The sequence below is a fragment of the Penicillium taxi genome, assembly GCF_028828555.1.
Source record: "Penicillium taxi strain IBT 34144 chromosome Unknown utg000001l_segment0_segment0, whole genome shotgun sequence".
Classification (NCBI taxonomy): domain Eukaryota; kingdom Fungi; phylum Ascomycota; class Eurotiomycetes; order Eurotiales; family Aspergillaceae; genus Penicillium; species Penicillium taxi.
Genome location: NW_026643203.1, coordinates 1,961,308 through 1,977,118, shown reverse-complemented (window position 1 = coordinate 1,977,118; position 15,811 = coordinate 1,961,308). Strand labels below are relative to the sequence as shown.

Genomic DNA, 15,811 nt, shown 5'->3' with positions numbered 1-15,811 from the left:
ATTATCTCTCAACTATACTTGGACACTCTCCGCATATTCCAGAGCCAGCAATCCTGCTTCTCTGATTATTGATTCTGCCCCTCTTTCTATCGCCTTCATTTGCTCGTATAGGCGCTTAGCTCTTTTGGCATTTGTGAGTCCCACAATCAATTGAACTCAAGTCGTGGCGAAAACACATCACTGACCAAACTCACAATGAAGCAAGCGGCAATATACACGCCTCCATAAAACTCGTTACAACGTAATTCGTTGTGACCTCGTCTTCTTCATCTACAACCCTTTCGTCCATCACCGTACCTACCCTCAGTCGCCCACTTTGATCCCGTAACATACCGGATCATCAACAAAAACCCGTTAAATCTTCAAATTTTTATCCCAGTTTCTTTTTCAATCAGAAAGATGGCCGAGCCTCAGGTTGCTACTAACGGCACCCATGCTGCCCACCAGGGATTCCCCGAATACCCTGCTGCCACCCCTCTGAACACCGTTTCCACCTTCCAACCTGCTCAGTCGTCTACCCCTACCTCCGCAACTGGTACTGAGCAGCAGAATGAGATTACTAAGGATGAAGTTGGCTGGTTCTTCGTTGAGCAGTACTACACTACCATGAGCCGAAACCCTGATAAACTGCACTTGTTCTACTCCAAGCGCTCGCAGCTTATCTTCGGTACCGAGGCTGAAACTATTCCTGTTGCCATTGGCACCAAAGTAGGCACTAGCAATCGGAAATTTCTCCATTGATTCCCATTACTAACGTTTTCTCCGCTTTCCAGGCCATCAATGAGAAGATCAAGAATCTTGATTTCCAGGATTGCAAGGTACGCGTGCAGAACGTGGATTCCCAGGAATCCTTTGAGAACATCCTTGTTGCGGTCATCGGCGAGATCTCCAACAAATCGGAGCCCTCTCGCAAGTTCTCCCAGACGTTCGTTCTGGCCGAGCAGCCCAACGGCTACTATGTGCTGAATGACATCTTCCGCTACCTTGTGGAGGAGGAGGAAGAGACTGTTGAGGAGGCTACCTTTGAGGCCGTTCCTGAGAGTGCTCCTGTCGTTGAGTCGACTCCTGTCGCTGAGGTCGAGGTGAAGGGTGACGAGATTGCCACCCCCGAGGCTGAGGTGAAGGCTGAGGAGGTCAACGACGTGGACCAGCAGCCCGAGGAAGCCGCCCCCTGACTAACGGCACCCCCGAGACTCCCGCCCCCGTCCCTGTTGTTGAGTCGGAGCCCGAAGCTGTCGTTGCTGAGAAGGCTGTGACCAAGGACATCGAGACTCCCGGGAAGGCTGCTCCGGTTGAGAAGCCTGCTTCTCCTACCCCTGCCGTCCCCCTCAGCTGGGCCAGCATTGCCTCGTCCAAGGCAGCTGCTGCAGCTGCTGCGGCCGCCGCTCCCAAGGCCCCCGCCGTCACTGCCGCTCCTAAGGCGACCGCTGCTGCAACCCCTGCTGCAACCGTTACCCCCTCGGCCCCCGTTGTCCCCGCTACACAGCCTGTGACTACTCCTACCCCTGTGGCCGAGAAGGATACCTCCAGCGATAGTGCTGGCTGGCAAACCGCCGGTGTTGACAAGAAGACTCAGGCCCGCGCTGCTGAGGAACCTCCCGTTCTTGCTTTCATCAAGAACGTTGGCGAGAAGGTCGATGCAGCTCTGCTCAAGGCGGTCCTGAACCGTTACGGCAAGCTCAAGTACTTTGATGTCGCTCGCGGCAAGGTTTGTTCATTATTTCTCGGTTCTACATATCACGCTCTTGCATGCTAACGTATTATCTCTAGAACTGTGCTTTCGTCGAGTTTGCGGAGCCTGCAGGCTATTCTGCCGCTTTTGCGGCCAACCCTGTCCAGGTTGGAGACCAGCAGGTCATCGTTGAGGAGCGTCGCGCTCGTGGTTCCTACGGTACCGGCTACACTGGCCGTGGAGGTCCTCGTGGCCGCAACGACCGTCCCGGTAGCCAGGGTCGTGGAGGCTTCCAGCGTGGTGAGGGCCGTGGAGCCTTTAACCCTCGTGGTCGAGGCGGCAATGCCAACGGCAATGTAGCTTCGAAGGGTCGCAACCAGCCCCAGGCTGCTTAAGTGGCCTCTTTCCAATGAACCTAATGGTTGAACATGACTTGAACTTTTTAGAATCTTTTCCATGATCTCGACGATTCTCTTCGACTCATGACATGACGTGACTTTTCCTTTCCGGTCACAGTGCATTTTAGCGGTTGGGCTTGGTGGGCTGGAAAAGTTGTGGTCTCTTTCCCTGCCCTAGGGCTTTTTATTATTTTCTTGTCCCTTCTTTGGTTTCCCACTGGCGTGTAGTGCTGTTAAGCGCACGCACGATCTTTGGTGATCTCCAGTCTTTTTCCTTCTTATTTATTTTTTTATCCTCTATTTTGGTGCTACGTTGTTTGAGTCTTGATCCCAGGTTTAAGACCCATACATCTTATCCACCTCACTTAGCATAGCAAGCTTCCAGGGTCTGATTCTCGACATCATTTGTTATCCTTCTATTTCTTTTTCTTTTCTTTTTATCTCTAGGTTGGTCTGGTGTAAGCTTATGGTTGATTTGTAAATGAAAAGTTGGGAGGATGGTCCTTAGCATATGCAATTTTACAATGTAGTATAACAGTACAAAGCCCTTGGTTGATATTTTTCCTATGAATCTAGAATGTACTATTTACTGAACATAACTAGGTATGTACTCCGTAGTGTCAACATAAGCTGAGATGGATATGAATATGAAGTGGAAGGTTCTAGATGTTGTAATGGTGCCTGAGGCATCAACAAAGAAAGCTCTCCCCAGTTCCTAAAGACAGCTATATTTGTGAAAAGTGGGCTTCAGCAAATAAAACTGATTTTTGAGATATAATTGAATAGAGTCCCCATAATCCTATAGAAATTAAAGAATTGAGGGGCAAAAATAAGGGAGTTGCCCGACCGACCAGCGGTGGAAGTTGCTGGATCAGCGTAGAAACCCACTGGAAATTTAGAAAAATTTAGAAACACAAAAACCTCCCAGAATCTTCTTCCTTCCTCATCGCTGCTTTCTTCCTGGCAGACTTTCTATAAAATCCTCTCCCAGTTTTCCGTTTACCAGATCTCTTCTCTTCTTTCTCACTTAGCCATTCCTGTACGTTGACACTACCTAATCTTACCCTCTTTCCCTCTTTCCTACACTCCCAACCTCTTCTCTTCATCCATCCATCCCCCCATCCACCACTCTGAAAGCCTTTCAAAGGAAACCCCCCATTTCATCATTTCCTAACTCTCACTTAGAATTCACAACCGCCATCATGCCAGAGACCTTCGAGTTCCAGGCTGAGATCTCTCAGTTGCTCTCTCTGATCATCAACACTGTTTACTCTAACAAGGAGATCTTCTTGCGTGAGCTTGTCTCCAACGCCTCCGATGCTCTTGACAAGATCCGTTATGAGTCCCTCTCAGACCCTTCCAAGCTTGATTCTTGCAAGGATCTGCGTATCGACATCATCCCCGACAAGGAGAACAAGACTCTTACCATCCGTGATACCGGTATTGGTATGACCAAGGCTGTAAGTTTCAACTCTTTCATTTTCAGCTTGATTCTCAATGCTAACTTTTGATCTTCTAGGATCTCATCAACAACCTTGGTACAATTGCCCGCTCCGGTACCAAGCAGTTCATGGAGGCCTTGTCCGCTGGCGCTGACATCTCCATGATTGGTCAATTCGGTGTTGGTTTCTACTCCGCTTACCTCGTCGCTGACCGCGTTACCTTCATCTCCAAACACAATGATGATGAACAATACGTCTGGGAGTCCGCCGCCGGTGGTACTTTCACCCTTACCCAGGACACCGAAGGCGAGCAGCTCGGCCGCGGTTCCAAGATCATCCTCCACCTGAAGGATGAGCAGTTGGACTACCTTAACGAGGCCCGTATCAAGGAGGTCGTCCGCAAGCACTCTGAGTTCATCTCCTACCCCATCTACCTCCATGTCCTGAAGGAGACCGAGACCGAGGTCCCTGATGAGGATGCTGAGGAGACCGTCGAGGAGGGTGACGAGAAGAAGCCCAAGGTCGAGGAAGTTGACGAGGAGGAAGAGAAGAAGGAAAAGAAGACCAAGACCATCAAGGAGTCTAAGATCGAGGAGGAGGAGCTTAACAAGACTAAGCCCATCTGGACTCGCAACCCTGCCGACATCACCCAGGAGGAGTACGCCTCCTTCTACAAGTCCCTCTCCAACGACTGGGAGGACCACCTCGGTGTCAAGCACTTCTCCGTTGAGGGTCAGCTTGAGTTCCGCGCTATCCTCTACGTTCCCAAGCGCGCTCCCTTCGACCTGTTCGAGACCAAGAAGACCAAGAACAACATCAAGCTGTACGTTCGCCGTGTCTTCATCACTGATGACTGCACCGACCTCATCCCTGAGTGGCTCAGCTTCGTCAAGGGTGTTGTCGACTCTGAGGATCTTCCTCTCAACCTGTCCCGTGAGACCTTGCAACAGAACAAGATCATGAAGGTTATCAAGAAGAACATTGTCAAGAAGACCCTTGAGCTCTTCACTGAGATCTCTGAGGACCGTGAGCAGTTCGACAAGTTCTACGCTGCCTTCTCGAAGAACATCAAGCTCGGTGTTCACGAGGATGCCCAGAACCGCAACACTCTTGCCAAGCTCCTCCGTTACCAGACCACTAAGTCTGGTGATGACATTACCTCTCTCACCGACTACGTGACTCGCATGCCTGAGCACCAGAAGAACATGTACTACATCACTGGCGAGTCCATCAAGGCTGTTTCCCAGTCTCCTTTCCTTGAGTCCCTCAAGCAGAAGAACTTCGAGGTTCTCTTCCTTGTTGACCCCATCGATGAGTACGCCTTCACCCAGCTGAAGGAATTCGACGGTAAGAAGCTCGTCGACATCACCAAGGACTTCGAGCTCGAGGAGACCGACGAGGAGAAGGCCGAGCGTGAGAAGGAGGAGAAGGAATTCGAGGACCTCGCCAAGGCCCTCAAGAACATCCTCGGCGACAAGGTTGAGAAGGTTGTTGTCTCCCACAAGCTGATGGGTGCTCCCTGCGCCATCCGTACCGGCCAGTTCGGTTGGTCCGCCAACATGGAGCGTATCATGAAGGCCCAGGCTCTCCGTGACACCTCCATGAGCTCCTACATGTCCTCCAAGAAGACTTTCGAGATCTCTCCCAAGTCCTCTATCGTCAAGGAGCTTAAGAAGAAGGTCGAGGCTGACGGTGAGAACGACCGTACCGTCAAGTCCATCACCCAGCTGCTCTTCGAGACCTCTCTACTTGTCTCTGGCTTCACCATTGAGGAGCCCGCCAGCTTCGCTGAGCGCATCCACAAGCTCGTTTCTCTCGGCTTGAACATCGATGAGGAGCCCGAGACCGTTGACGAGACCGCCACTGAGGCTGCCGCTCCCGCCGAGGCCACTGCTGAGTCCGCCATGGAGGAGGTTGACTAAACGTCTCGCCCCTTTTTTTTTTTAATTACTCTTTATTCATTTGCTTAACAAACTTCTTACGGGAAACGGGAAACGGGAAACGACCCTTGATGCTTTTTTTCTAAACTTCAACTTTTTTTTTTTTAAATGGAGCTTAACTATTAACTTCCTACAATTCTTCCCAACGTAAAAGAGCACGTAGTACGAAGTACTTTCAAACGAAACAAACGTAAAGTAGCAAGTTTTAACCGTATGATTAAGATGATATGTACGGGTTAACCTCGGAGTTACCACGGGAATAGAATCAACATTCCACTGTGCAGTCCGCTTAATGTGTCTCACCCGAACTCTACCGGTTACGTAGCCCGTACTCCATTGGATTCTATATAAAGCTCCATATCCTCCTCAACCATCAATCCAATTCACCCCAATCCCATTCGATTGAACCCAATTGCCCAAAATGGTTTATACAATTGTTGTCCGTACGTAATCGAGCTTCTTACCCCCAGCCCAAACCCCCCACAATTCTAACGATCCCCTCCAACCAGACATGCGCGCAAAGGCAGATAAGGAGTCCATCTCCAAGCTGCACGCCAAGCTCCTCGAGGCATCGGCCGTTTACTCCAAAGACAAGGAGACTATCTCCTGGTTCGTCATGCAGTCTATCCACGACCCTCAGGACTTCACTATCGTCGAGCGGTACGAGCAGGAGTCTAGCCAGGCTTACCACCTCAACAACCCCTACTGGAAGACTTTCGACCCCTATGTTATTCCTCTGCTCGAGAAGGACATGGACTTGCGTCGGTTTGAGGAGCTGGTTGAGCCTTCTTCTTAATTGTGCTGGATCCCTGGAGGTTCCCAAGATTATGGGGGATATATGAAGGTAAATTTGGTGGCTGCTTTGAATGAAATGAATTTATACAGTACATACTTAACTATATGTGGTTGAAATCTATGGATTTCTCTGGTGTGTATAGGTTATTCCTGGATTTCTAGCTAGGTGAGAGGTGTCATATGTGACCTGTAAACCCTTCCTAGGTAGATAAGGACAGAAAAAATTGAAAATAACAAAAGCAATAGCAAAAACGCCTTCAAGTGCGGCCTGCCAGCACTCTGTTTTGGACTTAAATGCCCGTATGAGTCCGAGTGACCCCGTTAAAAATCTTAAACCCCACTGTTTCAGACCCCCATACCCCTCCACCCCATTCGTGACTATGCGTAATGATTTGGAACCTCCTACCAGTGTTCCAGCTGCAGTTCGGACAAACTACGCACTGGCAATCCCCACGTTCTAGCGAGCCAGAGCGCCAGCCCACCCACAACGCCAACGGTACCGACAATCTGAACGAGGATCAAACCACGTCGTCCCAGGTCATCTATCCAGTCAACAATACCTAGCGGGTCATGTGGATTCAGGTTAGACATGAGAAAGTCCGGTGACGACCCACAGCGTCGCATGGTCTTTTCGCCGGTCGAGATGTTTAGACCGCAAAAGCCTGGTGTTTTGGAGATAGGCACCAGCGAGCCATCTACGATACACTCGCCTAGTCTTTCTGTAAGCCATACGGCACGATCGCCTCGGGCTAGCATTGCGTATTGATCACGTTCGTTTTGTAGACTTCGTTGCAGATCTGTTGCCCACTGCGCAAGACGGACTTGAGCTATGCACTCCTCATGTCGTGTGTAATCTATGATCCGCGACATTGCGTAGCCGGGTTGTGGCTCGTATAGGGAGGAGATTGAGGAGGTCATAGAGGCTCCGGATGCAATACGCCACTCCGACAGCCTCTGTGGGCCAGTGGTGCCAGAAAGAGCATTTTGCAGGAGAGGTGCCCGGCCAAAATCACCATATCGCTGTATCAGTTTCTTGGAGGCGGAGTGTCTCATCCAGGCGAGATTGTCGTGGTCAAATAACTTCTGCACTAGGGTGTCTAGTTCTGAGATGACCAGTGGCTGCACATAGTCCGGGCTCATCAAGGTGCTGGCATCCATCGTTTCCATGTCCGTGGTTCTCTCTGATGAAACGGCATATGGTGGTTGAGGTGCTCTGTCGAGTTCTGGGGGTGGATCTCCAAACAGAAATGGCTTGATTCCAGCATCATGGGCCTTCTGGTGAAATTGAGACTTAATTAAGGCAACTTCTTCGTGAAGAAGATTGTCAGCCTTGGCCACAACTGGAATTACGTTGGTCAACTCGCAGAGCTTGCGGATACATTCCACGTCTTTCAAGAGGGTATCTATGGGATGTCAATAGTGGTCTGGACCTCTCAATAGGAAGGACATACCTTTCGAAATCAAATATAGGATTGCATCGACCTGAGGCCCACCATTTCCTGCCAAGAGATTTTGGAAATCAATAGTTGGCCCCGCGATATTCGTAGTTGCACGTTGCAACTGTTGCAACATATACTGAAGGATCGCATCGGTCTGGCCCTCTTGATTCGAATAGGTGGCAGGAGTGTCTACGAAGCAGATATTGCGCTCCAGTACTATCTCACCAAGACCCTTACGGCGCCGTAAAACGCGCGAATCTTCGAGGTCTGACCACCATGCTGGGTACGGTTTGGTGCTAGCGTAGATCTCTACCACCCCGCGAGTGGGGACGGATCCAGAGTGGGGTCTTGAAGACCGGCGGCACTCAAGAGGATTTATCGTTGGCATGCTATCGACATGCACGATATCCTCACACTTCTGAACGATGGCTTTGATCAGAGATGTTTTTCCCGATCCTGTCAATTGACTCGTTGTCAGTGGTAGAACATGAGAATACCAAAAAATTTCCTAGTGGAAACATACCCGATGCTCCAGCTAAAAGTAATTTGAATCGACCCATATCTTTTCCCCGTTCGGTGAATGGCCGGCGACTGGGCATCCTGATACTGGGCATGATAAGCTGCGAGGCTCCTGCAGGTCCCAGGAGGGGTGAAATGCTGGACTTGTCTTCCTCGTCCCCCGATCCAAAAACCTGGCTATTAATTTCATCTGTAATGGAGATATCATCCAGAGGTCGAAGTGATTGATTTGATATTGACTTCGGACTACTAGGTAAGGAAGAAGGTTCGTCTGGGTTAAGCGGGGTCAAATGGTGGCAGATAGTGTCGGAGGTGGGTTGTTGAATCGGCGAGGCCAGAAAGCCAGCAAGTGGTTTAACTGTGGAACGTCGGCGCAATATAGGGGACTCTTCCAAATCATCAATTTTATTGAAAGGGGTTCTTATCGGTCCATTGTCTGCGGGGTGGTCGATAGAACAGCTTCCAGCTAAATCTGATTGGGAGAGAGTATCAACTAAGCTCTGCACTCCATACAGGCTCTCTTTAAAGCATTCTGTATCTTCGATAGGGGATTCAGGTTCCAGATCGGAAGCATGCGGGCTACGTGATAGGAAGAAAGTCGCAGGCCCCGCGGTGCGGGGATCGATAGAGGGGGAAGAATGGTCAAAAGATCCCTTGCGGGGGAAGGATGATATATGTGGAGTAGGCCGCATGATTTGAGAGCATTCAAGAAGAAGGACCAGGGTTTCAGGGAGTTTTTAAGGACATATCATGTCTGGGTTAAGATCAGGCAGATTTGGAGAGGGATCTTCGAGGCGCGAGGGGTCAAGTGATGCGTATGTAATCACGAGATCCGGGAAGAATAAAGAGATGAAGTAATACATCATGCATTGATGGGACGATGAGATGAAGTGGTTTTAATTTAAATTATCTACTTTCTTGAAACGAATATTGGAAATGAATACCATCTGATTCTCTCGGGCGAGTTGGGCAAGTGAATGTTATGTGGGCTGTCATCTGTCGTCTGTCATGACCTGCAGTGGAGTGATCTGGGTATAGGTACCTATGGCGTAATCTATGTTAGTAGTACTCCGTACACTATAGAAGAGTTCGATCAAAAGTGTAAGTAGTTAGTACCCACCTGGGTACTAAATAAGGGGCCGTATATGGATTGGCCGAGTCTTCTTTCTTTCAGATTATGATCGCGTGAGTAGGTACCTCTGCCACTTCTTGGCGTTCCATCTCCGTATTAGTGCCCATTATCCATTTGGCATCAGTTCGTTACAAATTTAATGTTAAAATCCACTATTCAATCCTTGATAGCCGGTTATTTCTATAAATATTCAACTCTTTCATTAATACAGAACCAGGTATTAAGGCGAAATTCCGGCAGAATTCAGGCACCAGTCAGGAGTCTGTTTAGCTGGCCTGTCTAGTTGTCTCCTGTCGCTCGAAAGGGCGATATTCGAATATTGTACTGAGAATAGTAAACGTTGTGAGCTCCAACAAACCGCTACTCAACACCGTAGAAAATCCACCGGGTGTAGTGGATGCTACGATACTGAATATTGCGATTGTTGTGAAGTCTACTTTTTCATTGATGAAAGAACTAGCTACTTATAGTATATGGGTGCCCCTCTGCCCTGGACGAATGTCAACATTCGTCCGAGACAGAAGAGATGGTGAAGGCGGGATATTACTGTCGCGAATGCACATCGCTCAAGGGTGTCGTTTGCGATGAATGCATATCGTTCAAGGATGCCGTGACATACTAATCAGGTTCCAGAGTCACTGTCTTGGCAGAAGCTTTTTCGGCCGAAATACTTTCCGTCTGTTGATGGCCTTGTTTCTCGGCTGTCGCAACATCTCCTACAAAAACTACCTTTTCAGACTTCCTACATCCGAACACCTCATTTGAAATTCAACTCAAGCATGTCTGCAATGAGTTCATATTCTGATACTGATTCATCTGGGTCTTTTTGTACACCGCCGCCAGCACCCGCATCGACAGATCTTCCCAAGCCTCCCCTGCCATATCAAACCGGCTGGAAATTTACAGCACAGCATCATGTTGCTCCGCCTCCTAAGGCCACAAGAATTATGCACCCCTTTTATGCCAAGAAAAAAGATCACGTCGAAAGGAGTCAGCTCAGTCCATTCGACCGATGTTTAATACACCAGCCTCTTCACGAAAAGCCACCGAGTATCCAAGGAGATGACATCATTAACCTAGAAATTCTTGGAGTTTTAAAAGTAGGAGTTGCGACACACTCTCAGGTGGTCACAGTCCGACTTCAGACCTCCACTAACCAGATTCCTAATAAGACTCTTGTTGCTAAGATTTACGACCCGCTTTATGTTGATGATGAATCTGGCTACACTAACCCATTTAAACTCGTTAATGCCTGTTTCTCGAACGAAGCAAATTCATATATCGCGCTTAGCGATATGCAAGGTCAAGGGATCCCAAGGTACTATGGATCTTACTTTTCGGTCTCTCGGCGGACAACACACAAACAGAGTCTTTACCAAAACGGATAATTTGCATGATCTTGATTGAGCATATAATCGGAACTACAATGTCCCAGGTCAAACCGGTGAACTTTTCTTAGCCAGCTCGACAAGGCTTTCTAAGTTCGATTATCGAGATTAGTGTTCGTATTCACGAGCATGATGTTATACTTCGAGATCTTGTGCCGCGGAATATCATCATTATCTCTACTAATAATAAGCATCAAAGTTGTGTGCTTATTGATTTTGACTTTGTCCATTTCCGTAGCGCTTTACAAAAAATCGGGACATTGACAAAAGGAGGAACTTATCTCTCGCCATTACTTGGTTGGAGATCCCCGGGTAGTGCACATGACTTTTTCGAATGGATTGACTGGGACTGGACCCCTTGGCTTGAAGTAGAATTCGCTGAAACTGCTTCAAAAATTACGCCAGAGCAAGAAGCTGCGTTTGCCGCTGACAACCATCCCTTTGTGGAGGAAGACTTCTATGACGAGGACGATTGGATGGAAGATTAGATGCTCGGGAGTTAAAATCTCAAAATTCACCAAAGTACTCAATTGAGAGGGATTGATTTGCCTATTATAGAGCAAAGATACTTTTTGATATGTATTTCATCTTCAGAATCTGTCAGGATAATGTCAAAACCTACGGCCAAACCCCTGGATAACCCTGTTCCCATTCCTCGAGCTCCTCCATCACCATAGCAAATAGTAACTGGTGAAAGTTCAGAGTGCGGCCTGCACCCTCCTGGAGAATAATTCCATGAACTAATAGATCGCGTCGGCGGAATGGAGCAAATGTCAAGCCCACCATGGAGTACCAGTCGAACAGGATAACTCGTCGACAGAATCTAAAGTATTTGGCCGCTTGCTTTGAGAGCATGATGGCATTGTCAACTAACCAAGTACCTTTTCTATCATTCTCAAAAATCCCAGATTTCATTTGCCGCATCTTTTCCTTAGATGGGTTTTGCTGGATTTGGGCGCATTGGAACTGGGACCGTTTGATGACATTGGGCCGCTTCATCTCGAAAATTAGGAGATCGGCAAGCTTCGTGAAATTTTGATCATATAGATTAAAAGCCACGTCAAATCTCCCCTTGCAGTTAGATTCAGTTGCCTCGGATCGAACAGCTATCATCGTGCCATTTTTTGCTAGGTCGTTGAGGGCCATTACCACTTGATTGATGAGGAACATGTTGGTCGCTCTCACGACATCAGCCTCTGTGTTTAAAATCATGCCAGGCTCCCGAACTGGAACCAATTGATTAGTGATAGGAGGAGGGGGATCAATCAGGGCCGTATTAATTTGATTTAAACAGCCTGGCATATATGGCGAACGGCCCGAGCACGAAATACTTAACTGGATCAATGTCCAGGGTTGACGCGGCAGATGCAGAAACCGTGTGGAAAGCTAATCTGCCACGCACGGTATTCTTATCTCGATCTTCCTTTTCCAAGCGACATCATTTAGTGTAGGTAGAGTAGAGCCGCGTTGGAAACATGCGTTTATCGTTCATTGCGCTATAGTGATTTGAATTTTGGACGAGTATCAGAACGAAAGTGTGAAGAGCTCATAAATAGTCGGGCAAATACTCTCAGTTTACTCTCATTTCTACTCTCAGTTCTACTCTCAGTTCTACTCTCAGTTCTACTCTCAGTTCTACTCTCAGTTCTACTCTCAGTTCTACTCTCAGTTCTACTCTCAGTTCTACTCTCAGTTCTACTCTCAGTTCTACTCTCAGTTCTACTCTCAGTTCTACTCTCAGTTCTACTCTCAGTTCTACTCTCAGTTCTACTCTCAGTTCTACTCTCAGTTCTACTCTCAGTTCTACTCTCAGTTCTACTCTCAGTTCTACTCTCAGTTCTACTCTCAGTTCTACTCTCAGAGTTCCATCCTCAATCATATTCTCGTTCGAGGGATAATTGATTTATCATATAGCATAAAATAAACCGTATCATGGGGCCGAACACTTTAAGTATAGACTGATCGTGGACTGAGTGCTGAATAGATGCCCTTAGTTAAAACAAGGTTTCCTTGCTTTGTCAGCGGAAGAAACCGATCCCGGTGGCCACTTAAATGCCGTATCGACAGGTTGATAGATAGATAGTAAAAATAAGTTTATTTATTGCAGATGTAAATTGCCCAGGTAATTTGGTAATAGTTAGATTTTCAAGGGTAAATGTGAATATCTAGACTTCGGGATTTTTAAACATTTAACTACTAGTAGTGAAGGTCTTACTCTGTATAAAAGTTGGAATTTCCATGCTAATATGGGAAATGGAACTCAAAATACTGTATTTGGATTTTAGTTACAATTTTCAGGCAAACAACTATCACCCTGGCAAGATGGCCGAGTTGGTCTAAGGCGCACGGTTCAGGTTTACTTGAACCACAATTCCGTGTCTCGAAAGGGGCGTGGGTTCAAATCCCACTCTTGTCAATTTTTTTGGAAGTTCTGTGGGTTGAATTTTTATGTGTGGGCCAAAATCTTTTATAGTGGGGATGAAATGGAGTTGGTCGGATGTTGCGAACCCTAAAATATACTTAACTTGACCTCACTTCCGGAATAAGTCATCTAACTTCTTCGAGTCCTTTGTTAATAATGGTTTCAATTTTTAGATATGAAAGGCACAGCGATAAGGAATCACTGGGATGTGGTTTTGCTATGATGACTGCATGGTAAAGCAGAATCCAAGTGTTCCAAATTGCCCAATTAGCAATCTGCTAAAATCAATGATATGGTTTCAAAGACTCTTAATCGTGATTTTTCATGCTACAGCTGCATCTGGCGCTGGGGAAACTTTCTCCGCTACTGGTCTAGATTATAACTAGCCGGTATTGGAACCTGAAGGCGCAAAAGTACTTACATTATGCTATTATATAGTGCGGATCTTACTGCACTATATAAGGGAACAAAGAGAATTTATCGAAAAAAAATTGCATTGCTTCGGTATCCACGGCAGAGGAATCCAGAGCCGCTAGCTTCAATTGCGTACTTTCCTTCCAACGGTGACTGATACTGGCTGTAATATTTCTTCTAGTAATTCTTGATTCAAGAGAGCTAGTATAGTTTCCCTCCATGACTACCTCCTGACAGGGTCCTAAGTCTCTGCTATAAATTGCCTAGTGTGTACAGCCTGTCTGTGACTCCGAAGTCTATCCTTGCGATTGAAGATGTGCCCGCACTGATCACACTGGTAGGAAGCAGGCAAGTGAGTGGATTTTATATGTCGCCATAGAGATCCATCCTTCGAGAAAGTGCCCGCATATCTGCAGTCTACCCATTTGCACATAATAAGCATTCTTTGATAGGAGATTAGAAATCAGCAGCAGTAGGATATGGTGAGATAAATAGCTGGAACTCACCCGCCAGAAGCTTGATCGTGATCCATCATATGGTCTTGTGAAGTCATGACACCCCTCAGAGTCAAGTCTTGAGCCCCAAGTTGTATTGAACTTGATAATGATGGGCCAGCGATGTTATAGCTAGGACTTTGTTGACTAGGACTGTTCGACGATATGGCACTGCCCATAGTTGCGAATAAGTCTAGACTCGTCGGGTTTTCTTCAAGGTTGACTCCGTACATCGGGTGGGCAAATGTGGAAAGAAAGGTTGAGTTGCTTGGCATTGGTATCCCGGAGATTTGAGAAGTGCCTAGCATGCTATGGCGAGTAGATTCATGTTGGTTTATATTATAATGACTTGAAGAGGTGTTGACCTGTTGATCGGCTGATTGGCTGATCTCATCTCCCAAAGGCATAGTTGAAGTTCAATTCTGTACCTAGGTACATAGATATATATCGACCTTTTAAGATTGGAAGCGAAAGGCCCGGAGGTAATTTTGATAGATACCTATTTAGGTAGGTACGAGCTCAGAAATAGTCACGCTTTAGCCCATGGAAATTCCATTCCAAGGTTGAAAGCTAAGTGAATGTTGAAGAAGAGCCAAGACTGAAAGATGCTCTAACGCTCATATTTATAAATAAATTATCAAGGTCGGGCTGACAAGACTTGCTCTAGATACCTGGGCTTTTCTGGTGCTTTGCTGGTGCTCTGCTGGTGCTCTCGACTCCTAATTTGGACATGTTCGTCTCCGATCGTCAAAGCGTAGGGTGGCAAAAAGGGGCAACCTTGGCACTTTATTGGTTTAAATCAGCCCAGATTTACTGCAGTAAATCTTTGGCACCCACGTCAGGCGTCAGTTTCGACAGTTATGGCGCCATCATTGGACGTCTATTTGTCAAGATCTCCAAAGTAAACTGAGACAGAAACACCGCCACCAGGGCCAGAAACACTAAAACAGTAAACAAAATACGTATTTTACACCCGGTAGAATATTTTATTACCTGTATCGCTCTATCATCCCAAATTGAAATTGAAATTGATCAAGTCCAACTCGAATATCCTAACTCTAATACAATTTACAAGTCTAACCCCAGTATAATTTACTAGTAGTAATAAAATAAAATAATGCATTCAATTGCATTGATTAAAGCAGTAAATACTCTAAGAAATAAACATGAGAACCAATAACCTTCATTCTATTCTTCGACGAAGAATTCCCTTGCTTTGATGTGTGCTTGGACGCGCACGTTTGCCACGAGATGGAGTAGCTGGAGCTGGAGCTGGAGCTAGAGTGATAAGAGCAATTGGTGGATCAGGAGTAGTAGCTGGAACCACCTGAATTGGCGTAAGTGGAGATGTTGGAATTATATGTTCATCAATAAGTGTAATAAGAGATGCTTCTGGAGAAAATACTTGGATCATTCCTGGAGATTCATCTCGAGATGAAGATAATAGACTCTTACTCCGACGATCAATGATAACATGGAGTTGATACATGTTCTTATGGATCTTAAGCTTTTTACAAATATCTCCAATAGTTGTATTCGCAAACCATCCTATCCCAGGAAGAAGTTGAGGGGATAGATACCCTTTTGATCGTCCAATATGATGAATGTCTTTTGCAAGGGTATAATGATCCTGGTAATGAGGGTAAAATTTCGATCGGTGTAGCTCTTTAATTGAGAATCCATTGATTCCGAGTATATATCTATCAATGAAGTCAGGAATATCAAAGATAGAATATGAGACATCAAAGGTAAAAGC

At 46.7% G+C, this 15,811-nt stretch overlaps 6 protein-coding genes across 6 annotated transcripts; 4 read left to right on the top strand and 2 right to left on the bottom strand.

Annotated features, from left to right (window-relative positions):
* Window positions 1-399: 399 nt before the first annotated feature.
* Window positions 400-2,067, top strand: N7495_000707 (NTF2 and RRM domain protein; the record flags this gene model as incomplete). Its single annotated transcript, XM_057203377.1, has 4 exons — window positions 400-708; window positions 774-1,142; window positions 1,193-1,708; window positions 1,771-2,067. The coding sequence occupies 4 exons, from the start codon at window positions 400-402 to the stop codon at window positions 2,065-2,067; spliced, it is 1,491 nt and encodes a 496-aa protein (XP_057067450.1).
* Window positions 2,068-3,272: 1,205 nt separating this feature from the next.
* On the top strand, window positions 3,273-5,434 carry hsp90 (chaperone Hsp90; the record flags this gene model as incomplete). The annotated part of the gene is made up of 2 exons (XM_057203376.1): window positions 3,273-3,530; window positions 3,590-5,434. 2 exons carry the CDS (start codon window positions 3,273-3,275, stop codon window positions 5,432-5,434), a joined length of 2,103 nt encoding a protein of 700 aa, XP_057067449.1.
* A 439-nt stretch (window positions 5,435-5,873) lies between these two features.
* N7495_000705 (putative quinol monooxygenase) lies at window positions 5,874-6,248 on the top strand (the record flags this gene model as incomplete). The annotated part of the gene is made up of 2 exons (XM_057203375.1): window positions 5,874-5,895; window positions 5,962-6,248. The coding sequence occupies 2 exons, from the start codon at window positions 5,874-5,876 to the stop codon at window positions 6,246-6,248; spliced, it is 309 nt and encodes a 102-aa protein (XP_057067448.1).
* Window positions 6,249-6,649: 401 nt separating this feature from the next.
* N7495_000704 (uncharacterized protein) lies at window positions 6,650-8,897 on the bottom strand (the record flags this gene model as incomplete). Its single annotated transcript, XM_057203374.1, has 3 exons — window positions 6,650-7,650; window positions 7,699-8,142; window positions 8,210-8,897. 3 exons carry the CDS (start codon window positions 8,895-8,897, stop codon window positions 6,650-6,652), a joined length of 2,133 nt encoding a protein of 710 aa, XP_057067447.1.
* A 1,219-nt stretch (window positions 8,898-10,116) lies between these two features.
* On the top strand, window positions 10,117-10,725 carry N7495_000703 (uncharacterized protein; the record flags this gene model as incomplete). The annotated part of the gene is made up of 1 exon (XM_057203373.1): window positions 10,117-10,725. The coding sequence occupies one exon, from the start codon at window positions 10,117-10,119 to the stop codon at window positions 10,723-10,725; it is 609 nt and encodes a 202-aa protein (XP_057067446.1).
* A 618-nt stretch (window positions 10,726-11,343) lies between these two features.
* Window positions 11,344-11,895, bottom strand: N7495_000702 (uncharacterized protein; the record flags this gene model as incomplete). Its single annotated transcript, XM_057203372.1, has 1 exon — window positions 11,344-11,895. The coding sequence occupies one exon, from the start codon at window positions 11,893-11,895 to the stop codon at window positions 11,344-11,346; it is 552 nt and encodes a 183-aa protein (XP_057067445.1).
* Window positions 11,896-15,811: the final 3,916 nt, after the last annotated feature.